Source organism: Nematocida ausubeli, assembly GCF_000738915.1.
Source record: "Nematocida ausubeli strain ERTm6 chromosome Unknown supercont2.2, whole genome shotgun sequence".
NCBI lineage: Eukaryota > Fungi > Microsporidia > Nematocida > Nematocida ausubeli.
In genome coordinates, this window is record NW_026515635.1 from 383659 (window position 1) to 411355 (window position 27697).

The 27697-nt window shown below is 40.6% G+C and overlaps 14 protein-coding genes across 14 annotated transcripts; 9 read left to right on the plus strand and 5 right to left on the minus strand.

Moving 5' to 3' along the window:
* Positions 1–343: 343 nt before the first annotated feature.
* On the plus strand, positions 344–2020 carry NESG_00802 (arginyl-tRNA synthetase; the record flags this gene model as incomplete). Its single annotated transcript, XM_053048446.1, has 1 exon — positions 344–2020. One exon carries the CDS (start codon positions 344–346, stop codon positions 2018–2020), a length of 1677 nt encoding a protein of 558 aa, XP_052905206.1.
* Positions 2021–2289: 269 nt separating this feature from the next.
* Positions 2290–2808, plus strand: NESG_00803 (uncharacterized protein; the record flags this gene model as incomplete). Its single annotated transcript, XM_053048447.1, has 1 exon — positions 2290–2808. One exon carries the CDS (start codon positions 2290–2292, stop codon positions 2806–2808), a length of 519 nt encoding a protein of 172 aa, XP_052905207.1.
* A 480-nt stretch (positions 2809–3288) lies between these two features.
* On the minus strand, positions 3289–5049 carry NESG_00804 (uncharacterized protein; the record flags this gene model as incomplete). Its single annotated transcript, XM_053048448.1, has 1 exon — positions 3289–5049. The coding sequence occupies one exon, from the start codon at positions 5047–5049 to the stop codon at positions 3289–3291; it is 1761 nt and encodes a 586-aa protein (XP_052905208.1).
* A 606-nt stretch (positions 5050–5655) lies between these two features.
* NESG_00805 (uncharacterized protein) lies at positions 5656–6678 on the minus strand (the record flags this gene model as incomplete). The annotated part of the gene is made up of 1 exon (XM_053048449.1): positions 5656–6678. One exon carries the CDS (start codon positions 6676–6678, stop codon positions 5656–5658), a length of 1023 nt encoding a protein of 340 aa, XP_052905209.1.
* A 29-nt stretch (positions 6679–6707) lies between these two features.
* On the plus strand, positions 6708–7919 carry NESG_00806 (uncharacterized protein; the record flags this gene model as incomplete). Its single annotated transcript, XM_053048450.1, has 1 exon — positions 6708–7919. The coding sequence occupies one exon, from the start codon at positions 6708–6710 to the stop codon at positions 7917–7919; it is 1212 nt and encodes a 403-aa protein (XP_052905210.1).
* A 388-nt stretch (positions 7920–8307) lies between these two features.
* On the minus strand, positions 8308–12627 carry NESG_00807 (uncharacterized protein; the record flags this gene model as incomplete). The annotated part of the gene is made up of 1 exon (XM_053048451.1): positions 8308–12627. One exon carries the CDS (start codon positions 12625–12627, stop codon positions 8308–8310), a length of 4320 nt encoding a protein of 1439 aa, XP_052905211.1.
* Positions 12628–12972: 345 nt separating this feature from the next.
* NESG_00808 (uncharacterized protein) lies at positions 12973–13689 on the plus strand (the record flags this gene model as incomplete). Its single annotated transcript, XM_053048452.1, has 1 exon — positions 12973–13689. One exon carries the CDS (start codon positions 12973–12975, stop codon positions 13687–13689), a length of 717 nt encoding a protein of 238 aa, XP_052905212.1.
* Positions 13690–14335: 646 nt separating this feature from the next.
* Positions 14336–14980, plus strand: NESG_00809 (uncharacterized protein; the record flags this gene model as incomplete). The annotated part of the gene is made up of 1 exon (XM_053048453.1): positions 14336–14980. The coding sequence occupies one exon, from the start codon at positions 14336–14338 to the stop codon at positions 14978–14980; it is 645 nt and encodes a 214-aa protein (XP_052905213.1).
* Positions 14981–15709: 729 nt separating this feature from the next.
* On the plus strand, positions 15710–16678 carry NESG_00810 (uncharacterized protein; the record flags this gene model as incomplete). Its single annotated transcript, XM_053048454.1, has 1 exon — positions 15710–16678. The coding sequence occupies one exon, from the start codon at positions 15710–15712 to the stop codon at positions 16676–16678; it is 969 nt and encodes a 322-aa protein (XP_052905214.1).
* A 977-nt stretch (positions 16679–17655) lies between these two features.
* NESG_00811 (uncharacterized protein) lies at positions 17656–19428 on the minus strand (the record flags this gene model as incomplete). Its single annotated transcript, XM_053048455.1, has 1 exon — positions 17656–19428. The coding sequence occupies one exon, from the start codon at positions 19426–19428 to the stop codon at positions 17656–17658; it is 1773 nt and encodes a 590-aa protein (XP_052905215.1).
* A 406-nt stretch (positions 19429–19834) lies between these two features.
* NESG_00812 (biotin-[acetyl-CoA-carboxylase] ligase) lies at positions 19835–20551 on the minus strand (the record flags this gene model as incomplete). The annotated part of the gene is made up of 1 exon (XM_053048456.1): positions 19835–20551. The coding sequence occupies one exon, from the start codon at positions 20549–20551 to the stop codon at positions 19835–19837; it is 717 nt and encodes a 238-aa protein (XP_052905216.1).
* A 715-nt stretch (positions 20552–21266) lies between these two features.
* On the plus strand, positions 21267–23954 carry NESG_00813 (uncharacterized protein; the record flags this gene model as incomplete). The annotated part of the gene is made up of 1 exon (XM_053048457.1): positions 21267–23954. One exon carries the CDS (start codon positions 21267–21269, stop codon positions 23952–23954), a length of 2688 nt encoding a protein of 895 aa, XP_052905217.1.
* Positions 23955–24823: 869 nt separating this feature from the next.
* On the plus strand, positions 24824–26389 carry NESG_00814 (uncharacterized protein; the record flags this gene model as incomplete). The annotated part of the gene is made up of 1 exon (XM_053048458.1): positions 24824–26389. One exon carries the CDS (start codon positions 24824–24826, stop codon positions 26387–26389), a length of 1566 nt encoding a protein of 521 aa, XP_052905218.1.
* Positions 26390–26961: 572 nt separating this feature from the next.
* On the plus strand, positions 26962–27678 carry NESG_00815 (uncharacterized protein; the record flags this gene model as incomplete). Its single annotated transcript, XM_053048459.1, has 1 exon — positions 26962–27678. One exon carries the CDS (start codon positions 26962–26964, stop codon positions 27676–27678), a length of 717 nt encoding a protein of 238 aa, XP_052905219.1.
* Between the last annotated feature and the right edge of the window lie 19 nt (positions 27679–27697).

Sequence of the window (27697 nt, forward strand, 5' to 3'; positions counted from 1 at the left end):
ATCTCCTATAGAGTCATGATACTCTTACTATTCTTTTAATTACAGAAAATTCCTGAAGTATATTATATACATAGAAAGATGAAAAATGACTAGACACAGGATAAAATTGCAGAGATGTGAAGTGGATAGTTCTTTCTTCTGGGATATAGCTACTGTATTATTGGTTTTCAATAGAAATTATGCTGCTTTTTCTGTTATTATTATATGACAGTGCATATACTTTGTGCTTATCCTTTAATATTCTAACTGCCTGCACTCTGAATACAATTGCATCTCTGTGATAAAATTAGCTTTGCATGCACTTCTTCGTGTATTTATGCAGGAAATCTTTTTTTGTGCGTTAATGGAAGAAAGACTTCGCAATGAACTTGCAGGGATTATAGGAAAATGCAGCAACATTGAAGAGGAGGCACTGAAAAAAGCCATTATGCAAAGTAAAACACCAAAGAATGGGGACTTTGTCATTCCATTCTCACAGATAACCAGAGATGAAACACTTATACAGACAGTCGCAGAGGCAATAGTGACAGAAGGGTCTATCATAAGAAAGGTTGAAGTTATCAAGCAGATGCTGTGCATATACATAGACGTAAAGAGCATTTCACATGAAATAGTGAGTGAAATACTTGGGAAGAAAGAGGCATACGGAAGCAGCACAGAGGGAGAGGGCAAGACAGTTGTGATTGACTTCAGCTCCCCAAACATTGCAAAAGTATTCCATGCAGGCCATCTGAGGACCACGATCATTGGAAACTACATACAAAACATATACAAGAAGCTTGGGTACAAAACAGTCGCACTAAACTATCTTGGGGACTGGGGAAAGCAGTTTGGGTTCCTGGCCATAGGATATGCAAAGTACGCAGACCAGAAGAAAATGGAAGAAGATCCAATTAGGCACCTAAATGACATATATGTGAGAATGAACCAGGAGGCAGAGCAAGACCCCTCCCTGCACGACAGAGCCAGAGAGTTCTTCAAGAGAATGGAAGAGGGAGACGAAGAAGCCGTCAGCGTATGGCGAAACTTCCGAGAGCTAAGTATTTCTAAGTACGAAGAAATGTACGCCAGCATGAACATCCACTTTGACATATACTCAGGAGAGAGCTTCTACGGAGGAAAGGCAGCACTAGACAACATCCAGACAAAGCCATACCTCATTCCATGCGAAGACGGATCGAAGATAGCAGACCTTGGGCAACTTGGAAAGACAGTTCTTGTAAAGAATGATGGGTCTACCATATACATCACACGGGATGTTCTATCAGCACAGGACAGAATACAGAAGTACTCCCCGCACAAGCTTATATACGTGGTGGCCAGCCAACAAGACCTGCACTTCAAGCAGCTCTTCAAGCTCCTTGAGATGGACGGGTACAGTCCGTCTCTCTTCCTGCACATAAACTTCGGTATGGTGAAGGGAATGTCCACCAGACGAGGCACTGCAGTCTCTCTGGCAGACATCATTGACGTGGCGCAGGATGCAGTAATGGAGAAGATGCAGGAAAGCGGCAAGGCAGAGCAAATATCTGATAAAAAGAACACGTCCCGTACTCTGGCACTTTCTGCAATTCTTGTGCAGGACTTTAAGGCAAAGCGTATAAAGGACTATGACTTTGACATGAAAAAGAACACGTCCTTCATTGGGGACACAGGCCCGTATGTGCAGTATACTCTCTGCCGCCTGGCAAGTATTTCCAGGAATGCAGTATACCCAGTTGGAGACATGGCTGGCCTAGACTTCACAGACCTGGGAAGTGACAAGTGCTACGAGCTTCTGTTCCTTCTGGGCAGATATCCTTCTGTTCTTGCAGAAAGTATCCGGGGGCATGAACCATCAGTCATTGTCACATACATCCTGCAGATATGCCAGCTGGTGAACTCAATATTCCGTGTTGTCTGGGTGGCTAACCAGCCAGAAGAAATTGCTAGAGCCAGGCTCGCCATGTACGAGGCCATTAGGTACGTCTTGGCAGATGCAGTGCGTATTCTGGGAATGAAGCCACTAGAGGTCATGTAGGCCACTCCCTTTACTTGACAGCAAAGTGTCTCAAATAATTAGTGAACGCATAATAATCACGCAGTGCACCTTATTGAAAAAATATGCTAGACAGGAAAGTGTCTTCTATGGGGCAGAGCACAAATATAATTTAGTGCGATATTTCAGGGACACAGAGTCATAAAAAGAATAAAGATCAAGTATTTTGGTATACGCATGCTGTGATACAAACTCCATTAAGAGGCAGTTTTCTGATGGCCATTTAATTTACACATCTGCAAATATTTTATATGCAGAAAGAGACTGTGCCTTTAGTTGTTCTTGGAGGAGGAGGGCATACGCAGGAGATCATTTATATCATGAAAATAGGTCCTTATTTTTCAAATATCACATTGATCCATGGCTCCTGTGATTCTCTCTCAAAGAGTCTTTTTTTACAAGAAATATCCCCAAAGAAGCACACATCATATAGTATGCCTAGACCAAACAATGTGCTTGAAAAGTACTCTGTGCTCCAGATGATATGCTCCCTCTTTTCTGCCATCATGATTATTCTGCGCTCAAAAAGTGACTTTTTAATATGCAATGGACCTGGAATATCAGTTCCTGTTGCTCTCGCGTATAGACTGCTTCATCCAGGCCGGCCAATATTCTATATTGAAAGCATGACCCGTGTAAAGACACTTTCCGCTGCAGGGAAGATCATCCAGTATATAGCAAGTGTGTTTATTGTGCAGAGCAAAGAACTCTCCAGAAATACATATCCATGCAGAAGGTTCCATAGTATATTCAAAATACTTCCAGTCTAGGCCATAAGTGCCTTATAGCACAGCAGGCTTGAAATCAATAAATTTCAGGTTTATTGAAGCCACAAAAAGATGGTTTTATAATTATTTATGTGGCAGATACTTCTGAAAGGCTTGCTTCCATGAATATGCAGGATATGCAGTGTGCTGCAGCACAGAATAGAAGACTATTATCAAATTCACTTGTTTATTTATACTTGTAGGGTTTTTATTAAACCTGCTAGTTAAACTGCATATCCTTAGGGCCTGAAAATGTAAAATATCAGAGACTACAGAAAACTATCAAATCACTGCTTTTAGTTAAATCTGCAGAGGTTATGCCCTGGATATGTTGTGCTGTTCAATTCTGCATTATACCTGCCTGGTGAAGCACAGTATCCTAAATAATGCAAGCATTACAGTGCATTTTATATTTTGCTTTGGCTTTGGCAAGTATCACACCTCTACGGCAATAAGAATATTTTCAGTTTGTTGTAGCTAGTATTAACGCATACCTCGCATCCACTGCCATAATGATAGCACTGTCTTAACTCCATGCACTGCCACTGCAGACACTACTACTGCAGATATGCAGCCTACAAGCACACTTACCTTGATTGTTCTGAATATATACTGTGGCCTTTCTGGGTCTGTCTTTTTTTCTTTGCATATACTGGATATATGCACTGCCTTAATTACCATGTGCATGATGTATATGAAGAGTGGCTGGAATATTTCCAGGCTAAGACTCTTTTCAAAGCAATAGTATATTTCTGTTGTATTATTTTCTTCTCTTTGTCTTAGGTATATCTTTGAGATGCACTCAATACTTGGCAGCCACTTGAATATTTTTAGATCTGACTGAATAATTATTGACGGGGTTGAAGATTCTCCATCCATTGTATATAGCTCTGTGTACAGCATGGATATGATTGCTATGCGTCTAGTTGTTATTTGCTTTAAAAATGCTCTTTTCCCTATTTTCCCCTCTTTTATTTCACTCTCCAGGAGAATGCACCCGTTGTTTAAGAATATGTCTTCCTCCTTAGAGGTGTTGTCTGCGAAGTATCTGCCTAGAATGCTTTCTATCGACAAAGAGGTCTCTCCCATGAGCATCATCCTTCTGCTTGTGTGGTTTGCTTGTGTGTACCATTTGCACAGAACTGCCGTGTCTTCATGCGTGCAGAAAATGGACAAGCACAGATCGTGTGTTTTTATGGTTACTACTGAATTTTCTGCCTGGAAGTGGAGTATCTCGTGCTTGTTAATTACATACTTCCAACCAAATACCATCTCACACACAATAATTGTGTTAACATAGACCTGAAAACTACCTCGCAGTGAATTGCACCCAGCCCGGAAACTTGCAAAAAAACTGCGCCATGGCTTCTTCTCCTTTTCACTCTGAATCACAAACCCTATCCTATTTGGGATAAGCTTTCTTTTTATACACACCTCCTCTGCTGCCATTGCAGTTTCCTCAAGGCCCGGTCTGTACTCATTTGTTATTTTTCTCCTGTGCCTCTCAAGTTCTTCTGATGCTAAGTTGGATAAAGTCGCAACCTCCTTTGTAATTCCTGTGGATATTGCATTCTCCACTGATGTGCACTGATGGTCCTTTATGGTTTGCATCCACAAGCAAATATGCGCATGGTCTGTTGACACTTTTTCCATTGACTCAACTTCTTTGAAAATTGACTTCAACAGGGAAAGTGTTAGCTTGTTTGTTTGAATAGAAAAGCTTAGCTTATACTGTGTAAAGTTCACTTGTTTTTCGTATATCTGAAACTTTCTCTCCAACTCATTCTGTCCTTGTCCTGGTAGTTCTGTCTTCATGAATGCCTGCAGTGCATCATATCTTAATCTTGCCTGTTTATAGTCTGCACATGCCTTCTTGATCATATTCCCAATTGTGGAGTCAAGTGAGATTGATTCTGGAATTGAAGGGGGCATGAATATGTGGCTGTATTTTAGTATTCTGCTGTGGTTAAGCTTCTTTGTGGGCACTGCCCTTACATATATATCTGACTTTTCAATTGTCTCTATGGAGTGCACATACTCCATGAATGCTGTTCTGAGTTTTTCTATCTGCTGCTCAAGTGCTTTTTTCTTCTTCTCGTATGCTTCAATGTCTTTCTTGAGGATCTTCATCGATTCATATGTTCCTTTTGATCTTTCCAGGAAGCCAATTCCCTCTTCGCATGCACTCTCCAGGGAAAGACCCATTGTTTCTAGGAACAAGGCGCTTTCTTTTTCTTCTACCATGCTTAAATAAAAAACCATCACACGGCAGACTATTAATTATCGATTCGTAAATGCAGTCATTTCACATCTATGTGCACTGTGGATGCAAAGTCACTGTGCATACCCCTCACTAGAATATGCATAAATTCTTTGAAAACAAGCACATGTCTTTGCTGCCAATAAATCTATGCGAAAGCCTTTTACAGGATATAACTTAAATATAACTTTAATAATCTGAAGATGTTCTTGCATGCTGCATAATATGGAGAATGGTTAAATAGTATTATTTATTAAGCCTGTGGTAATTACAGTGCAGTTTCTGCAGAGAATATTTTTACTACAGGAAGTACTTTATTTGCACTACAGCAAGGCATGCGATTTAAATATTATCTACACGATTAGGTCTAAGTATATATGCATCTTTGCAGATACTTTGTGATTTATCCATGCCATTCGCACTAATCATACTTTTTATCCTAAAGAACCCAATATCCTGCTACTCTTCTAGATAGCCTATTCTAATATCTGTTATATTTGTTGCATATACGGTATATTTTATAGCACAATACAGGCTACATTCTCTGCGTGCATAAAATCACGGGCATGTGAAGTATTTGGGCTGCTCTTCTAGTTATCAAGTGTTTCAAAGTCCATGCTATGGAATAAGTCGGGCTGCTCTGCAGGCTTCTCTGGCTCTGGCACTGCCATCTCTGAGAACTTCTTGTGCATGTACGCAAGGGCTTTATCAGTTAGAAATCCTGTTCTTGCTGAGAATACTCGTTGTGTAAACTCTGGGGTTTCTTTGATTTTCTCATAGACTTCTGGGTTGTCCATGATGACAAATGCCTTTGACACATTCTTCCACATGTACACTTGATACTTGTACGCCTCTTGGTCTTTTGTTGGATTGTATCCATACTGCACCCATAGCTTCTTCCATGGGCCTGTGGAGTACGTGTATGCAATGCATGCCAGAATATTTTTCACAGAAGACCATTTCCATGCCTGGAAGTCTTTCTGGTGCTCTTTAAAGTACTTCTCCAGGCCCTTAATTGGCCACACCCGCCTCTTTTTGAATGCAAGCATAAGAACCTCTTTGAACTCACCATACCGCACACCTATCTGCTTTTTTACACTTTTCTCTATCGCCGGATCTGCTTCTGGAACCTCTTCCTCTATGCGAATCTTTTTTACTAACTGCCTTCTTTTCTGCGTATTTTTAAACTCCTTGAAATTATAGTATTTGAAGACTCCTGACAGAGTGGTCACAGGAACAGGATAGAAAGGCACTTCATTGCTGCTGGTGTGCCTGTTGAAATACTTTGCAAGCTCTGTTGTTATGCTCCCTTCCATTCTCTCGCCCATTTCCTTGTAGAACGTAAGTGACTCATGTGGCATGGGAATGTAGAAGTCTGAGAGTATGGGCTGCAGATGCATGTCCACCTGGCCGTATATAAGCACGGTGTCACCCTCCTTGCTTGCCACATACATATTTGCATCTGTCTTTCTTTCTTCAAGCCGGATCTCTTTTTTCTGCGGTGACTCACGCAGGTGAAGAGACTCTCCTGTCCACACGTACCCATCGCATCCACCAGGAAGGGTAATTAAAGAGAGACTTTTTAACTTTTCCTTTGCGAATAAATTCCCCATATGAATAAAAAAATCCAGAGTAAATATTTATGCTGCAAAACGCACTGCTTGGAATGAAGAAAGGAAGAGGCGCCCTATCAAGCTACCGCCCAAATGCATCCAGCTTTTTTTCGTTTGCCTCCACGCTAACATTCTTCTCAGTTGTTCTGGGCATAAAATGGGTGGTTTTAATATATGCCATGTACTACATTATGGCATGCAAGAAGATTACTCTATACTATCAGCCGACTGAGCACAATGCCTTTATTGTGTCCAAGCTGAAAGGTCTAGAGCGTGTCTTCTATCCGCATATTCTGTGGATCCTTCCCCAGATACAGACAGTTTCGTACTTCGTGCGCACGCCTCGGCACCATAAAAGCACACAAATAGAAATAGTTCAGGATGACGGAGGTTCTTTTGTCATTACCGTATACGAGCCTGAAGTGCCAGCCACTCACACGGTTATTACACTTCATGGGCTAGGCGGCTCTGCAAATTCAAAGAACGTGCGGATACTTGCCTCGCATCTTCTTAATGAAGGGTATCGAGTGATTGGGCTAAGTGCCAGAGGAACAATTAAAAAGCTCCGTACTCCTGAGTTTTTTCATATAGGCTGGAACAAGGACCTGGTGCGTACTTTTAAGCATGTTCTGAGCACGTATACGGGAACTGTCTCTGGCATAGGATTCAGCCTGGGTGGCCACTGGCTGACAAAAACATTTGGCGAGATGGATCTTCACTTTACACAGGAGGAAATATCCCGGATAAAAGGGGGCATGGCCATCTCCATTCCTTTTGACTTTGTAAAGATCTCTGAGTACATGATGAAGCCCATCCCCAGGCGCATATATAACAGAGAGTTTGCCAAGAAAATACATAGATTTATAGACAGAAATAGAGAGCTCTATGAGGAGCACGGGTACCCTGTGTCTGCCCTTCTGAAAATGAACTCAATGCATGAGCTAGACACGTCTTTTACAGCAAAGGTCTTTAACATACCGGACCTGGAGGAATATTATTACAAAGAGTCCTGTGTGCGGGTTATCCACAAAATTAGAAAGCCATTCTTTATACTTAACTCAAAGGATGACCCAATTGTTCCTTACTACACGATTCCCATAAAGGAGTGCGTCCAAAGCACTCACGTTATACTTGGCTTAACTGAGCGAGGCGGGCATATGGGGTTCCTTGGATACTCCAACCACAAAAGCTATGCAGAGGAGGCAGCCATTGAATTTATATCAGTGATATCTTCAATGTAGAGGCATGCATGATGCATTTACTGCAGTAGTTCTCCATTCTGTCGGTTAATAAAATGCATATCCCTAAATCATGCAGTTTCTAGTCTTCAAGTTTTCTTGGTTTTCATAGATGCATAAATAAAACCCTTCAAATTTATAATTTATCCTGCAGACTTTCTAGTATAACATATTCATAAAAAAATCATATTTTATATTCATTCCTACAGAATATTCCAAAAACCACTTCTGCACACTCCCTATACAATAATAGAGCATAAATACTATCTGCATATTCTAACCTATTTCATCGTATATTTCTTGCATGTAATTTATAAATAGTTTCCTGCAATTCTCATGGAGTCTGTCATCTAAGCATAATGAACGCACAAAAATTATATCTAGATGTTTATTATTGCTCTATGGCATACCCAATCTGGGTTAAATTCGTTCCTATAACAGGCATCTTTCCAACTGCCAGGCACGAAGACGGATTTAGCAGATTATCCATTGACCCATCCACAATTGCATCCCGCATGAATGTGTACGCTGTTTCAAATGATATTTTCTGCATTGGTACTCCGACTGTAGAAAAGGCTCCTCTGCTGAAGGGAATGATTGTGCCCGTGTGCGTCATGTAGTCAGCAATCAGGGACAGATGCCTATAGTCCACTCCAATTCCATACACGTCAAACACTGCAGCAATTTCCCGAATAATGGCAGACCTTGCTGCCTCCACGCCAAGCACGTTGTATGTCTCCCATATACTGTTGGAGCGTGCTGTTTCCACATTGGCCAAGTCGCACAGAAGGCTCTCCGATCCAACTCGGTCGAACAGAGAGTGTAGCCCTCCCTGCTGCACAACGTACTGTCCCTCGCCGTAGCTGCAGTTCTCGTAGCTGACGCCTGTTTCAATGTACATCGCACCAAGGATGCTTTCAATTCTTGGGAGGTACAGTGTTCTATACGCAACGCTTGCATGGAGTGTCACATAAACCTTCTCTCCGTCGGATGTGCACGATGGCTCTCGTACATGGTCTGCACAGCCCTCCTCGCTTACTTCAGCAGGCGCCATCTCATCTTCCTCTCCGCTCTTCTCACTTGCATCTGCAGACACTTCTGACTCGGATTCAGACTCAGAGCTTTCTTCCTCGTCTGTGTCACCCTCCTTCATCTGCGCAACATCTTCCTTTATTTCGCGTGCTGTTTCTGTAATTTCCTGGTGTGAGAGTGACTTTAAGAAGGCCAGCATACTGCGGCTGAATTTAGAGAAAAAGTCCCTCCGTATGGCTGTCTCCACAGCCAGCACTGCTCCAGGCACAGGCGTAGCCACAATGTTCAACTGCCGCACAAGGTCTCCATTGTGCATAAATACTTGCTCATCTACACTGATGTCTGTTAAAAGCGAAAGAACAGACCTGCGCCCAGATATGGTAAGTGCTCTTTCCTCTTCCGGTGTAGGAGGCCTGTGTGCTTGAACTGTTATAACAGGAGTTTTAATCTTCTTTGTGGCGTGCATAACAATCTCCTTCAGACGCGGCATACCAAGGGTCACGTTTTTACCTCCCACACCTGCCAGGTGGAATGTATTCAGTGTCATTTGTGTTGAAGGTTCTCCCACACTCTGTGCTGCCAATATACCAACAGCCTCTCCTGGGTCTACAGATGCCTGTGCATATCTCTTCCACTCTGTTCCCTTTTCCACTGCCTTAGCTGCATTTATTGATGCCAAGTACTTCTCAGACACTCTTCCTGGGACAGACCGTGCGTTGTACAGATCTCCCGCAGTTAACCCTGCAGCACTTGCATTCCCTGCACTTTGTAAAGACCCACTGTCTTTAATGCCTGTATTTTGTCTCTTCTGTGAGGGGTTTTCTGCAAAGAACTCGTGCTTATGAAGATATGCGGCTTTTTCTGGGTGCACGCCGTCCTCTCCGTATACCATCTGTATTACAGATCCAGTTGCATCTCGGACTGATCCATCCACCTCCACGCGCAGGCCTTCCAAGTGCTTGATCAAACATCTTTGCAGATAACCTGATCTGCTGGTCTTAACGGCCGTGTCAATCAGCCCTTCTCTTCCGGCCATGCAGTGGAAGTAGAACTCCTCTGGATGCACACCTGTCAAGAACCGCTGTGAAATAAATCCGTGCGCACGGGGTGTTGGCTCAAGCGGGCAGAACGTAGGCAGTGTCCTTCCGGTTGGCATCAGTGGCACACGCAGTCCTTCCAGCTCCTGCTGACCCAGCATGGCCACAATCTGCCCTAAGTTAACCAAGCTCCCCTTTGCCCCAGAGATAACCATGGCGCGCATGTTATTCCGCAGTCCCTGCACACTCAGTCCACTGCCTGCTGTTTCCAGAACCTGTGATGCACAGTCGCTTGTGGATGCGCGCATTTCTGCGTCTAGGTCTTTCTTCTCTGCTGACACTTCACCGCGCCCTGCAGCCCGTGCTGTGTCCTGGAGGTATGTCATATTAGACCCCATGTAGCTGCACGAGACAGTACTTCCTGCCACTAGGCCCTCCTCAATCTGGACGCGCCGCTGCTTCTCTGCCTCTGGCCTAACCACTAGATCATCCATTGTACAGGAGTGTCCGCGGACTATTAAAGCCCTGTTGAACAGCCGGCCCAGCGCTGTAAGCAAGCTGTTTGCAGCCCTGCCTCCATACCTCTCATGCACTGCATGAATTAGGCCGTATGAAGCTGTGCCGATCTGCGACTTATCTAGGGCACCAGAAATCACAGTGCCGTTACGCAAGATAAAGTCGTCGCCCAATTTAGTTCTCGCTGCAAGGGAGATGTCCATCCTTAGATTCTGCATGACACCTGTAACGCACTGTGCTCCTGTGTAGAGGCGCGCTGGGCGCAGGATTGCTGGCTTCTCTAAGACCCATCTTCTGTGCTGCTGGATTTCCTCTAAGGCAGTGACGAGCATCTGTGCGTATTCGTCGCGCGGGAGGAATATGCACCGCTGCAGGAACAGAGTTCCCATAACCACGTGGTCCTGGACGTGCCCCCGAACGGGTGCTCCGTTTGTTGCAGAAATAAAGCACTTGTCTGTGGCGCATATCTCTTCTGCCTCCACCTGCGCCACAATGTTCTGTGGACAGTGCACGTTCATTTCGTCCCCATCAAAGTCTGCGTTGTACGAGTTACAGTTCACGTAGTGTAGCCTAATGGTTCTTTCCCGTGGCAGAATGCGCACACGGTGCCCCATCATACTGACTCTGTGCAAGGACGGCTGTCTGTTAACAAGAACGTAGTCTCCTGTTCTCATGTGCCTCCAGACACGCCGTATAGACAAGCTCGAGAGCGGCTGCAGAGGGCCCTGCACATGCACATCTGCATCTGTGCTGGCGTGTGCATTGAAAGATGCTGCAGTGAGTAGCTGTCTAGCAATGTGCTCTCTCTTCTCTGGTGTTATATGCTCCAGACTGATCATCTTTCCTGTGGCGTCTTCTACAAATTCTGCCCCTGGGTACACTGGCCCGTTCTCAACTGCCTTGCGAAGTGCTTCTATGTTTACAGGAGAGACGCCTTCTGGGACTGTGAGCTTCTTTGCAAATTCCACTGGAAGACCCACTTCGTGGACTGCAATTGCAGGATCTGGGGAAATAACAGAACGTGCAATGTAATTCACTCTCTTTCCCATAATGTGCTTTCTGAACAGCCCATCTTTCTTTTCAATGATCTGCCGCACACCAAAGGCTTTGGCCTTGTCAGACTCGCGCGACGAAAACAGCTCTCCAACTGCATCCTGCAGGCGTATGTACGAAGATGTGATGGCTTTTGATGATTTGTCTTGCAGATTAAAGAGATCCATTGCTATCCGAATGATATTTTGGTATATCCCTGTCTTCAAGCTGGGAACAATAGCATCTGTCGGCAGGCGGGAAGCCGGTCTGCTCTGGTTTGAAGTCACAGCGACTGCCTCAATAAAGAACATTGGAATGAGAAAGTTTGCGCCCTGCAGCTTCTGGTACATGCCAGAAAATAGCTCGGACAAAACAGCCTCCTCATTCTGCGTGAGTTTCTGAATAATCTGAATGGCCTCAACTGGAAGAAGAAGCTCACCCCGAGAGACTGGGACGCCCTCTTTTGGTCTGTGCTCTCTCTCCACTGAGATTCGCATAGACGAAAGCGTGATCTTTTTCTCAGACTCACCGCACCAGAGGCATGCTCTTTGGGGCGTGCTCAGAAAGCGCGTACGGAGGTTGTGCGTTGTATTCTCTGGCAGATCAGTGCTTGGTGTATTCTTCAAGGTCTCAGTGAGCAGCTCCTGAATCTTATCGTACTTTTTTCTACGAAGAAGTTCTCCTGCTTTGCTGGCCTGTATTTCGTGCCCGCACCGTGCAAGGTGCATTTGTGCTGCTGCACCGGCAGCCTCGTCCTTTCCCATTCTAAAGCGGAAGCACCCAAGGCATGTTTGCCGAATAAGGCGTGCCAGTGTATCGCACGTCATTGGGTTGTATACAGGAAGGGGCAAATCTATGTGGCCGAAATGCCCTGGGCATGCATTGCCTCTCTGTCTGCATGTACCACAGGCTTCGCTTATATCTGATGATCCCAGCCGCTGGTCGTATAGACCGCCTACTATGGCGTGTCCCAGATCATCGTATATCTCTGAGTCGACTATTTTAAGGACACTTTGGTTTTTAATTTCCTGCGGTGTAAGCATATGCAGGTGCATTCTTTGTGCTCTAAACAGAAGCGGTCTTTCCTTGTTCATTTTCTAAAAAAATATTTCAGAGAATTTATGCATTCTTTGCTGTAGAATGTTAAGGTGCCACGGACTTTCAGCTGACAGAGAAGTATAATTTATTTTATGCAGTAAGTCCCTCTAGTGCCATCTACATGCGCTTGATGAGTCAATAATTTCAATATTTTGTTCATTCTATTTTTGTGTATATATACTATGTCTTCTACTGCATCTTTATATATCTTTGATTGGCTGGGTCTTATTTAGCTGATATTCAGTGCACCCTAACTCATGGCCATTTCTGCCAGTCCTGGGGACAGTTCGGTTGTGGTAATTAAACCTGCGATAAATAAATTATTATTCTGTTCTTTATTTATGTCACAAAGCATCGACGTAAGTGGGAGGTACACAGAGACAGGTAATATTCTGCAGCTGGAATATGCCAAGAAGGCAGCTGCAAAAGGGCACACCACAATAGGCATAGCATACAAGGACGGGGTTATCTTGGCGGTGGAGAAGAAGGCGTCTTCAAAGCTTATTGACATTAAGAAACTTATGTTCATTGAAAGTCTTTCGGATGGATTTGCAATGGCATACACGGGCCTTGGGCATGATGCCTTTGTGCTTAAGCACGAGCTGAAAAGGTACTGCATGCAGATCCTGGAGTCTCGGGAGAGAGAGCCTCTGGAGGAGGAGATGCTTGACCAGATTAGATCCTACCTGCTGCACTTCTCATCATATATGTCGTGGAGGCCGGTTGGCTGCGAGTTTCTGCTTTCTTCGCAGAACACGCGAAATGTGAGTCTTTTCCACATCGATGCATCTGGCGCAGCCAACAGATGCCGGGCATATGCTGTTGGGCTTAATGCACAGGCTGCCAAGACTGAGTTGGAGAAAATTCACCAGGACATTGCCACACGTGATGATGCAGTGCATGCAGCCATTAGAGTCTTGCATCTTTCAAAGGATGAGCTCTCTGAAGGATCCTTTGTAATTGAAATGGTAGAAGTGTCTAAAGAAGAGGGAATTAAGAGAGTGTCAGAAGAGGAAATAAACTCTCTCTCTGCAGGGTTTAACAGTGAGCACAACTAGTTGCTAAACAAACACCATCCTGCGCTATAGCGATTCTGGTTATAATAAATCATATTCATTATGCCTTCTCACTGTATTATAGACTGTGCATATGCTTGGCACGCACTTTACAGAAGTACAATATGACAGAAATACTACTTTGCATTCTTCTGAGTTTGCAGAATTTCACTACTCTTCTATTTATATTTTTGACCGCATGGAGTGGCTATAAAGGCAGTTAATTATGAAATTCTTGGGAGGCTAATTTACTGCGTATCTGTGCTTGCTTTCACTCCATATACTCGTGTGCTTAAATAGGGGCATGTATTCTTTACACGTATGCACACTATCAAAGTGATTGCGTGCGAATATTAAAGCAGATAACGCCACTCTATGTGGTAGTTTGTGGATGTGGGGTTTGCATATTAATGCGCAGTCTTAATGGCTCGCACTTTATTTATGTTTCTTGATGAGATATCATATCTTTTTCCAGAAAAAACATCTGCATTCGGGCTTCTATGCAGATGCACAGAAAATGGCATCTTGCCGGTAGTGCTTGCCTTTTACCTCTGTTTGCTCTTTGTGGGCGTATTTTGCGCTCTCTATTCCAGTTAAAGGTGCCTGCAGCTGCTTGAATTATATTCGATATATTTTTTATTTGTATATTATGTTTAGTGGTAAAGACGGACTATTCGCTTTGGACAAGGGGACAACCACAGCCTCTTTCATCACAAAGGATGGAATTGTGGTGGCTGTAGACTCTAGAGCCACATCAGGGTCGTACATTGCATCGCAGACTGTGAATAAAGTCATCCAGGTTAACAAATATTTGCTTGGCACAATGGCAGGTGGTGCTGCTGATTGCTTCTACTGGGAGAGAGCGATGGGTGACTATGCGATGAAGCATGAGCTGAAGTATGGGGAAAGAATACCTGTGGCAGGGGCTGCAAAGTACCTTTCTGCTACACTGAATGCGTATAAAGGAAGAGGTCTGTCAATAGGAAGCATGGTCTGCGGGTGGGGGTCAACTGGGCCTGCCATCTACTATGTGGATGACTCTGGAAACTGCATAAACGGCAAGCTATTCTCAGTGGGATCTGGGTCTTTGTTTGCATATGGTATTTTGAACCCTGGGTACAGCTATGAAATGGAGAAGGAGGATGCAATTGAGCTTGCAAGGCGAGCAATCTTCCATGCTGGGCACAGTGATGCATACTCCGGGGGAACAGTGAACATCTACTTCATTGATGAGAACGGATGGACTAAAATAGACTCACAGGATGTATCTTGCTTATATGATAAGTATATGTAATAATAAATATTCGTATTGCATGAGTGTTTAGGATTTGCATGCGGTGCTGCTTGCTGGCTGCCTTGATTTAGATCTTCAGATGCACTTCTACGCTCTATTGCTATCGTTTGCGTTTATCTTGATAGAAAAGGTGCATGGATTTTCATGGTACTTTTTGGCCTTGAATCTGATTTATCTTTGGCTGGTATGGAATGAACCCCTCATAGTATACGGAAAGAATTCTGAATACAGGTTTGAAATAAAAATATAAAGGCTTCACTTTTTATTCATTCATCTTTGAAGATTGAAGGCTTTTTAAATCAGATCTTGCCTAAACAATAACTTGTGTTTGGTGGAAATAAGAGCAGCATGGGAGAGAGTGCTACTTTGCGCTGAACCAGGTGAGCGCATGGAGCGCGCTGTGAGATATTTGTTCTAAGAAAATTCATAACTATTATGTAATCTGGAATATTAAACTTAAAGGGCCTAGGGTAATAGGAAGCTGAAGTAGAGAGTGTGTAAGAAACTACAAGAACACAACTTGTGCTAGGCAAAGACGTATACAGATCTACAATGTACAATAGATTTGTCTTGCATTTCTACTAAAAACCCAGAGTGCTGTGCAGAATTGTCTATATATTTATTTATGCGCAGCACAATTATATGGTAGTTATGAAGAGACCAAACTATTCGAAGGCGTGCAGGATCTCATTAATTATTTATTTTGGATTTTTTGTTTGTCGATAGGGAATGGAAGAAGTTAAGAGTGAAAAATGTTTTTCTAGAATGCTGTTGCTTCTAATAAAAGTCGTGAACTCTCTAATAATTCCGTTTGACATAAAAGCACTGCTTGTTATCGGTCTAGAATATGTCTCTGCCGGCTTGCATAGAATTCTGCAGAAAAAAGAAGAAAAAGAGACACACAGCAGTAGCGCAGAGGAACCTATTCGAAAAACAGCAGTTATGCTAGATGGCACCAGCAAACACGGGGTTATTTTGAGGAAAAAGCTTGCAGAAGAAGGATATTCTGTTATATATCCAGACGAAAACGGCATTTCAGAAGAAAACATGATAAACATTCCAATTAAAATAAGAAACGAAGCATCCATTAACCTTTTTGTCAAGAAAATATCACTGTATGGGAGAATAGACCTGCTGGTATTGAACTCTGCAAAGCGCAGCATATCTACGCAGGTCAAAATCCGGCCAATAAAAGGCCTTGAGAAAAAGATTATTCCTTCAAAGGACAAAAAAGGATTCATCAGTAAGAATGAACTCTACAAGGAAAAAAATAGAGTTCTATTGGAGAAAGACTCAAATGCAAAGAAAAACTATCTATTCAACTTTCTTCTGATTCGAGGTCTTGCAGAAAAGCTGAAAGCTGGGGATGGAGTGGTTGTGCTTTGTATTGACAGAATTTTTATGATAGCTGACAAAGCCCCATCCATGCTGCCAAGCTACTTCTTCTCATATTGCCACAGCCAGCTGCTTGCTCTTTTCCTGGGAATTGGCACCAAGTCCCGATACACCTACCTAGACGTGCGGATAGTAGGGAGCTGCTTCCTGACCGACCAATGGACATCTGCAGCTATAGGCTCCATACGCCAAAAGAGAAGTGAGTCGGTTCAATACTTCAATGGTTCTACAGAGGAAAAGATTGATGAAAGCTACACAGACAGAGCAAATGACCTGTGGGAGAATGCAGAGATGGTCTCCTAAGCGCAGCTAGAGGTACAGTACAATAGAGGATTGGTGACTGGCTGTGCTAAGGCCTGCACTTCGCAGAATGTATAGAATTTCATGCACCCGCATTCTTTCTTTTCAATATCCTAGGCAGATAAAATAAATCTGTTATACTGCACTTTTCTATACTGTAATATGCTTTTTTATATCCAGCTTGGAATTACAGTACTGCATTTTTCAATATACTTTTGTCTATCTTCCCACAATGGAGCTAGTTCTTTGTGGCTGTCTTTTCTGCCTGCATTATGGTATATTTAAATTTAAAATGGCAGATTCCTTGCTTTAGATGATCTACAATTTTATCATAAAACCGCATGCGTACTACATGTATACTTTGCATAGACTTTATATTTTCAAACAACAAATCTTCTAGCAGAATGCAACTAACACTACGTATTTAACGCGCATTCATAATATAAGTAGAAAATAGCAGAAACAAATGATTACATTAAAATTCACTAGACTAGCAGGATATTCCACACCTGTGTACTTTAAAGCAGTAATTTTTAGAACTTTAAATAAGTTTATATTTGGCTTTATTCATTTATAGCAAATGCTTTTTCTATTATAAGCCACTCAAATTAAGAAATACCACTATTTTCAATTAGAGGAATTTCTTTGGTATAGAATAATAGAATAGCTCTAGTAGTTTTTCTACTATGATTAATAGGGATATCAATCAATTATATGCCATGCTCTTGCAAATCCATCAATATATCTTTTACTATAGCATAAGACACAAAGGCTGTTTAAGAAGTGCTATTGATTTGGAATTGCATAGCAGTTATTTAGCTGCCGCACGGCATACTGCAATATCTGTAGATTCTGTATTAGAATTAAGCCATCTTTTACACCGGATATAAAAAGACGCAGCTATAAGTTTTAGTCTTTTTATGAACTACGCAATTTCTTTAAACCAACTATTTATATGCCATTGCAGGCCAAAATGCGCTTTAATAGGATATTCTTGCTATTTCAGGATGGTCTAGAATTGGGTTGACAATTCTCCACTGCTCCTGTATCTCAGAGAGCGGAGAAAACCCACTGCGCTGTGACTCAAATATCAATTGGGTGAATAGATGCTCGTATGCATCAATCCGGTCCTCGCTATTTGGAATAGCAATGTTTATCTTTTTTGCTAGCTTCTTTTTGTACTTTATTTCTATTGAAATAGACTCCTTGGGTGTTATTTTTATCTTTATTTTTCCTGTTATAAGACTAGAAGGATTCATTCTCTTTGGCTTCTCAGTATCATCAGCGCTTTCCTCTGATACGTCTACGCTTTCATCTGTGGATATGGAATATGTTTCTTTTGGGCTTGGAGTTCGAGAATCCTCTGTTTTTGAGGGTTCAGTACCTACAGCACCCTCTTCACTCTTCTCAAGGCTCTTTATTATGGTTTCCAGCAATTCTGGATTCTCATAGTCCTTTGAGCTGGTTTCCTGCTTGGCAATGAAAAGAATTGCGGATGGGCTCATCATTAAAACCACTGCAACAAAGTGAGAGGGCATTTTTTTGCCTGCTGTCATTTTCAACGGTATGTCCCAAGGACCCTTTATCGTTGTTTCTGTCCGAATGAATGTCTCTTTCACGTCTTCATTAGTGGGCTGGCCCTTTTCTGCAGAAGACAGCTTTGAAGTCTTAAGATCCTTCACTACTCTGTTCAAAGAGGTCTCACTGTGTGTTGCTCTCACCTCCTTTGGTATTTCATGGGCCTGGGTTATCACATTATAATACTCTGAATACACTCCAAATACAACCTTTTCCTTGGAAAGCGACTCTATTTCCTGAAGAATTGAGAGCCTTGTGTTGTTTCCAGCTAAAACAGTTGCCACTGCCAATAGCAGGTGGTTCTGAAGAACATCTCTGCAGGCGCCAGATGTATTATAGTAGCTCTCTCTTCCCTCAACTCCAATTGTTTCGTTGAAGTATCCCTTTACGCCTTCAATCCAGCCCGGCTGAATAAGCTTTTTTAGAATGCTTTCATTAAATATTCCTCTGTACTTAACAAGCACATTCTTAAACAGATAGTGGTCGACACACAAAAATACATCAGAGTCATCTGACATGCATGCTTTCAGCTCATTAAATGTGTCCAGAGAGACCCCAATTGGCTTTTCTATAAGCACAGTTGGAAGAGGCCTATCCCTAAACTGTCCGCTTTTTATCTTGTCCTGAATGCTTTTCAGTATGCCTGGATATGTCTCAGGGGGCACGGCCAGATAGAAGTAGACGCGCTTCTGAGACATATCCGCATTATTTGCTATTTTGTATATATTCTCAACCATCTGATCGTACTCTCCGCTGTAGTACTCTATCCTTTCAACTGTCTCCTTAAGGTAGGATACATTTGGATCTATTCTGTGTATAAACTCTTTCAGAGTTAGGCTACTTCTCGCATATCCTATAATCCGAGGTATGTATATATTGTTGTTCTTCAGAATATCACTCTGTGGTAGCTTGTTTGAGAATATTCTACTTTCAGTTGCCTCCAAGTATCTCTTCTTCTCCAGAACATCAACTGGATTGGCGTGCGTAATAGGGCTGTACTTGCTTAAGTTGTGCGCAGAAGTAGAACTGCTTAGAGTGCCATCTTCCTGATCTAGTTCCCGTGCTGCATATTCTCCTCCCATGCACCTCCCGAGTGCCCTTCTGAACACTTTATTTATGGCTGGGAATATCTTCTTCTTGCTTAAGTCTCCTGTGCATCCTGCAACAACTATCATTACAAATATATTATTTCATTCTAAATAATTTCCTGTAAAAGTATAGACAAATACATGGCGCATAGACTAAGATACACCAGAAATGATTTATGCAGGAGTATTTTAATTGAAAAGCGCGTATACTAAGAAATCAAAGCATCTTGCGGCTTCATAGGGAAACAATCCTATTACAGAAGCACTTTGCTTCAAATTATAACATCTGCAACACCATGCGGATGGCTGCATCTATTTCTAGTAATATTGTAGTATAAGAAATATATGCTACTATGGCACAACCAAGGAAGTATAGTATCTTAAAAATAACAGTGTACTATGCACAATATCTTTGTGAGAGAAGAACCTTTATTGTTTCGATTAAAATATCTTTGAGTGTTACTCATTAGGATAGAACACTATATGGTGCAGATTACTTTCTTTCTATTGTATTTGTCTTTCTGCTGTATGAGTACTCATTGGCACTTAATTTGGTGGGCTTTGAGTCATACTCAATGTATAAGGCATCTTCAATTCGCAAAATATTACAGGAAGTGTTTTTGTATATAACATAGTTATATGGGAAATAGTCAGACCAACTGCAGTAGCCTGTGTATGTCTCTTTGCTAGAAAAAACTCTTTCTATTTCATGCACTAGCTTCAAAAAGAGCTCTTTCTTGCTGATGGGTCTTTCTATCATCTCATAAATAGTTTTGTATTGGATGCTCTTTTGAGGGCACTGCTGTAGGTTTATTCCAACTCCAATTACAGCAGTAGCAGAGGCCTGTTTCTGTGATACTGATTCAAGATAATTAACCAACACCCCACCCACTTTGTACTCATCCTGGCCCTGCACAAGAAATATGTCATTTGGCCACTTCACTCGAATAGAGTCAATCTGGTACTCTTTCTGTAGAATATTTTTAATTATATTTGAGACAATGATTGATACATTTTCAAAGTGATTCTCTACATTTATAAGAATAGAAAAGGTGAGTGATCCATTTGATGAGACCCAGTTAGTGCCTTCTCTTCCCTTCCCGCGCGTCTGCATCTCTGCTATTACAGCAGTTGGGACAGGAAGAGTTGCATGATTCTCCATGCAATAGTCTTGCGTTGAGGCAAGAACCTTTTCTTCTACAATATGCATGCAAGTAAAAAAAACAGATGTTATATATGCGCAATCACTAGAGGCAAAGTAAGTTGCAAGTTAATCCTTAGAAGATCTTCTTATTGCACAACAAGTATCATTCTATGATGTAACATGAAGACTGAAGCTGCATAGCCTAGAAGTAGTGGGTGAATAGAGATAACACCTTGCTTAAAGAAGAATTTTTGTTTTATGTCTTTCGGATATTGTCAGCTGCTTTATTTCTGAATTTGTCTTGATTGACCTGTTGTCTTTTTTCTGTTGCAGAATTGGATTTTTTTATACTTGAAGCCTGATTTTTGTTAGAGAAGGTCTTGCTGTTAATATCATTTTTCTTTTGCACTTCTTGCAGTATAAGAATCTTTCAAAGAAGGGGCAGTTTTCCACAATATGAAAGAGAAATTAGTACTATTGGCAGTTAGGTTTCTCTGTTCTGGATGTATAAAACTCTTTCCTTGAGGCAGCAATGTAGATTAATACTAGCCATTACCTTGTGGATTTGCCTGTCGTTCGTCTTGTTACAAGAAGATCTGCTTATACAACAAAATATCACTTTTTTGAACCAATAGTTTGAATATGCATATGTACGTTATATTGGGTGATTTTAAGTGAAATATATTGATCCCCAAATATAATCCAAATAACCAATAGAAAAAACTTACAATCCTCCTGAATTTATTCGTTATTATATATTGAAAATGATTTATTTTATTTAATGAAAATATATTCTTCCGTTATTTGGATCAAGGCAGTTGCCTTGATCAGTGTTCTAATGATGAATATATGCAGAGCAGACATGACATTGGAAGAAGTGGAGGCCACTCTACAGTTTGCAATTGCAACGGATGCAACACCTATAAGAATAAATCCAGAGGGACCTCTTAACTTCCTCCGGGGATACATATATCAGAAGATGGACTGTATGTACAACAAACGGTTTTTCTCCCCACAGATTTATATAGATTACGCTGTAGAGGAATATATATATGATTCAGAAATGAAAAGTTTCTATATCCACACTAGAGAAGAAAAAAAGGACAGAGCATATGAAGCACTACCAGAGAATAAAATGGATGTATACGCTGAAAAGTACCATAATCATCTGATTGAGCTATTTCCATCACCCACTGGGGACATAACCATAGAGACACGAGGAAACCAGTCCTTTTTTCAGTTCCTTCGGGCTAAGACAACAGAGAAACATGCATTGCAGATTCTTGCTATGCTACTCCTTTTCTCAGAGGGAGTGCATATTCCCATTGACGTCAACAACAAGAAACTGAAGGTGTATGAAACAGATAAAAAAGACAAAATATACTTTGAAGTGGACATGATCATCCCATGGTTGAATAGAGAAACAAATGAAACGAAAAGGTTTGAACAAAAGAAAGTTAAGCAAATGATCAAATTCTTCCAGAAGTATGCAACCAATCAGGAAGTACTTAGCATGATGGTGGACAAGTGCTCATACGATGAGTTTGCTACAGGAAAGTTCTTAGACAGTCCAAAGTTTCTAATTCAGTCGTACATATTCAGGTTTATTAGAACGGCAGAGCGGGCAACAGAATTTATCCAGACTGTGCACACTATGACAGAGAAGTACGCGTCTAAGACAGAAGCACCAAGCAAGGATGACTGTGTGTATGATAGACTGTTTAAGCCAGATGGGACTGAAGCAGGTTCTGACTGCATTGCCTTAATGAGGGAGGTAGAGAATGTTATGAATATGCATAAGGCCTTTCCATTTGCAGATAGCACACAGATGCCTGCATACGTATCTGTTCCTCTGTACAACCGGAAAGACAAGTTGTTTTCTACTGATTCGTTGAAAGACTACAGCAACTGTGTGGATTGCATGATTCTCTCTCTCTTCTGCTGTCTGGCATATGACCCGAATGACTTCACATATAAAACTGACCACATGGGAAATGTCTCTGAAGAGCTTGAAGAATTCTTTGCCCCAGACGAGAACAAGTCATTTGACACAACAAAGGCTAAGTTCCAGAGGGAGTGGTGCAAAGTTGTTGCAGACCTAGATGAGCCTAGCATTGCATACTGCACGGGAAGAAACGAGCTAGACTGCGGTCTTATAAACATGCTCATGGTTATTGCTGAAGTGATAAATGCTCCAGAGGAAGAAAAGAAGAAAATACTTAGGTTTTCTCAGTGTTTAAAAGAGAAGAAGGGAGACATAGAGTATGAAATATTAAATGAAATTAAAGAATACACCAAAGAACTACTTAAACGGCTATCAAAAACAGAGAATATTCAAGTCAAGTTTTCTGAGCTTACAAGTGATAACTATAATGACGAAAGATATGATCTATCTGGAGATATTACTATAACATTTGAGCATAACTCCATTCAAAATACGATAGTTTTGAGAATATCCGAAGGGCATAGTGCCATTAATATGCAGCCAACTATTATGAAATTCAAGGATGACCGATTAGAAAAAACGAATGAAATAGCAGACATTTGTAACAGTGGATCTACATTTGTTGAAAACTTGTTTTCTACATATATGGGATATGAAATACGAAAGATTGACACACCCAAGAAGAGTGAGGAGTTTATGAGGCAGCAGGTGCGCAAAACCGTGGAGAATGGCTTTGCAGACATCAATAGGCTATTATTGGTAAAGAAAATTAGCAGCCTTGAATATAAGAGGCAACTAGTCTCCTGTTCTATTATATACAGCATAGATAAAAATTTAACCCCGGCACATCCTATTGTTCGCTTTACTTCTAACATATTAGGAAGCAGTGAACTAGGTAATAGGCTTATTCAACTGGATATGCTTCCTTCAATTGCTTTTGCAGATCTGCATACTAAAAACAGCAGTAATCCCAACTATCCAAATATAAAAATCTCAGAGAAAAGATACATCGAGATATGTTCTAACCTAGATTCATTTTTCTTGATTAGTTACGTGCTAGACTGTGATGTAGATATTCTCATAAGATGGCTTAAATTCGATATAAACAATTTTTACACTAGTGGTGAGATTGAATATAATCCAATGATGCATCCTTCATTGAATAAAAGAATTTGCCAGCAGATATTCAAAGATGGAACTATGAAGTATTCTGATGAGATTGACAATATTATGATTGAAAAACACTATGAAGAGGAAGATAAGACACTAAGCATTATACACTTCATTTGGGCTGTCTATCTCGGTATTGAGGAAACCCCAAATCTAGAGCTAATTAAGGCAAACTTAGCTGCTATTCGAGAAATCGAGTTTATTTCACAAAACTGTGTTATTTTTTTTGGAGATTTTTCTATACTCTGGAATGCTATTAAAAACCTAAGAAATCTAAAGGACCAGCTATGCAGAGAAGAAGAAGAGATTAGCAGATTTAACTTCATTATGAAAAAATTTCCATGGTTTGGATGAAGATTTTTCGTATCTGAAGTATAAATCCTATTACTCTTTGAAGCACATAGTTGCTTTTCTAGCCAGAAAGGTTTTTCTGCTCATTTACAATAAAGGCTTCTCTCTAAATTATTTTTAAATAATTTTATTTAAATTATTCTTCACGTATACATTTTTTATAAAGTGGTGCTTATTCACTTTTATCTTGCAAGATCTTGGAAAATCGAAAAAACGCACATATTTAAAGAACCATCTTCCTGTAGAGGACACAGTGTATGGGTGAATATATAGGGCCATTTCCATCCTTCAAACGCATGAAGATCTTCAAATGGGTGTGTAGAGTCAGAAATCAGAGTGCTGCTGTATTATACTTGTGAGAGCTGCATTGTCACAATAAATCACACAGTAGCCCAGAAATAGTAGCTCAATATAGCCCGAATACTAAGTGAAGAGCTTTTATTATTATGGTGAAGTATCTTCGAGTAGGGCTGTTACACAGTGTTTATTTCAAATTTTGTGTTTCTTGCAGAATAACACTCGGGGTCTGGTGTTGAAGCGCAGAGGATTTCTTCATCGCCATTATTTTATTTTGGAGTCCGAAGAGTAAAAAGAAATTTCCAAAAGGGGCAATTATACCACAGAAATATATACAGATATTGTGCACTGTCTTTCAAGTTTTAGTTACTAGTCATTACGCTATAAGAGCTTCTTTCTACATATACAAAGATGCTATATATCTTTGACTCTTGCCTTTTTACTTATTTAAGAACGAATAACCAATAATCATAGATACGATTAATAAATGCCATGCCAGAATTTTCTGGAAGCTTTTTCTAAATCTAAGATCACATTGGAGAAAGTGCATAAATAGAGAAAGAAATAAATAAATTATGTCAGATAAAAGATCCAATAATATTATTTTAGAGGAAATCCCAAAAGAAGCTATAGAAGCACTTGGATATTCAGAAATTTTATGGGGGAAAAGAGAGAAAGGGGAATATTGCAAATTTGATAACTATATAAATATGAAAAATTTGGAAGAAAACAAAATGAGACAATTTTGTCTAAATGGCAAAGTATTTAAAGTAGATATTGACGTTGATGGAGTGCTAAAGAAGTATAAAAGTATGTACGCGAATAACAATGCGAATGTAGTTATTGGGAAATTCGGCGAATATTACATTCTTAAGAAGATTTTTAGCCAAAGTATTATAATTCAATCCGGTAGCAATGCAACACAGCAAGAGCTATGTCTTATATATTCGCTAGTAGGCTTGCTTGTGGCAGATACTATAATTAACAACAAGAAAAACAACCCAAATGTATTAAAGCTAAGGAATGTGATTTATAATAGATTTAGTAGGTCAAGCAATCCACCAACGGATGAAGAGAAAAACGAAATTATTCGATCCAATCTAACCCATACTGAGTTCCCAAATAACAAAAATGGTCTTCTTGATGAGATACTGGAGGGCCTTTCTATCTCTCTTGATAGCAGAGCAGATGTAGAATATATTCCGGGCTATACTAGTCTATCTAATATGCATATGTACAATTACATGGGGTTTCTTAGCTTAGTAGACAATAGTGAGCTGAAAAGGTCATTGGAGCATTTTTGTACTGTAGGCATAGAAGCTCAAGATGATGCAGACGTAGACACTTATACACTTGATGAATTATACACAGAAAGAAATGAGAATGGAGTAAGTTTAGTAGAAAAGGGCCTTCAAATTATAAACGAAAACAGCAGTACAATAATTGTGTCTAAGAACAATAATATAAGAGATAATTTAGGCATTAGTGACTCGGATATGAAAATAGTAAGAAGCATTCATAAACACTTAGACAAAATCTTGCAGGAAAGAATACTATACTTTAACCTGTTGAGCTGGCATATACCAAAAAAGTCAAATAATAGTAAGAGATTAGATAGTATCTATTACGGAGAGATCAAAGCTGGAAATAGAACAAGCATTAAAGATTTTAAGTGCCGAGTAAATTTCCAGCTCCTATTCAACATATGGAGCCCAGACCATATCGATATGCAGGAGAAGTCAATGAGTAAAATGACAGAACTATATGCTAAAATAGAAGAGGTAGAGGATAAGATTAATCAAGAAAAAGAAGAATCAGAGAAGCAAAGATATATGAAGAAGCTAGACAGTCTAAGTTATAAGTGTGCAGAAGCAAAGGATGCTTACATTTGCTTTGGCATACTAAGAGAACTAACCGATGCTCAAAAAGAGCTAATAGTTAGCCGCATAGAAGAATATGCAGAGCTCTTAGAAATAACACTTAAAAAAGGCAAGCTACATAGAGAAAGTGAAGCAAGAAAATTTTGGATCAAGGCTGCAAAAGTAGCAATTTCCGCAATTTTAACAATAGCAGTACTAGGAGGAATTGCCTTTTTAGTAGTGTTAGCACTAAAAACGAGTATAGAACAGGAAAATCTTTAAGTCTTTTTAGATGGATTTCTGAGTGAATATTTCATTAATAAACACGCTTTCTTTATACAACATATGCATTCCATTATTAATACTTTCTAGCTATCTTTACAGCAGAGAAATATGTGTCTCCTAAGGATAAGCCAGCATAGGTTTTAATTATTCTGAAAATACCATTTAAAATATATAACTAGACCAAGTCTTTTCAAATGCTTACCTAAGTCCAAAGTTTATCTTTCTGCTGTCTAGAGATGCAATGAAGATTCTAATTATATCACGAGTGCATGCCTTGGTTATGCGAGTGGTGTGCAGATAGATGAACTTCATTGTAACAAAAGCCCAAAAACACATCTTAGCATAAATCCAGAATAAGAATAAATTCTAATTGAATATTAGGAATTCTTGCAGCAAAATGCCATCTACTGCATGTTTTTGTTTATGATCAGAAAAGTGTTTGTTTGTTGTGCTTTGCGGAAAATGCAGATACATTGCTCTGTCAATATTTGCATTCATTTAAACCTAGATGCATCCTTATCTATGCATACGATCACCAGGTATATTTAAGAGGCTGTTTGTTTATTTGCATGAAGCTAGTAGGAATAACTGGTGGAGTATGCACAGGCAGCAGCACAGTTATTGAGTACATTGAAGAAAAAGGATTTTCTGTTGTAAAAAAGAAGGAAATTTGGGAGCACTTGCACACAATAAAAGGCCTGCAAAAAAATAACCTTCCCGTAGACATTTTTGTTAACGAAAAGCTTAGATCCTTAGTGAAGCCACATGTGATTGAGTACATTAAGACAAGGCAGAGCTTCTTCAGGCTCTCATGCAAGTCTGTGCTTTTTATTGACCTTCCCTTTCTATTTGAATGCGAACTGGAGGAGTACTTTACTAGCACAGTGGTAGTAACATGCGGCCCAAAGACCCAGGAAGAGAGAGTCCATAAGAAATACAGCGCAGACAGCGCCACATCTGCCCCACACAAGTCCGGCAAGTCTCTTTCATTGGAAAGCATAAAGAAAATTATACAGAGTGAGATGCCTCTTTCAGAAAAAAGAAAGAAATGCACATATGTCATAGACAATAATAAAGGAATAGAGAACACATACTGCCAAATAGACAGCCTTCTTCGCAAATTCGGAAGATACTCCTATTTCTACGTATTTATTGTCGTTGTGGCATTCACGTCAATCATACTTCCTATTCTTATTAGGTACAAAGAGAAGACCCAGGAGATCAACGTACAGATAAAGGCAGCCATAGAAAAGCTGCGCAAGAAAATCAAGAGGCTTGGGTACTAAGCATCTCTAAAGCAACAAA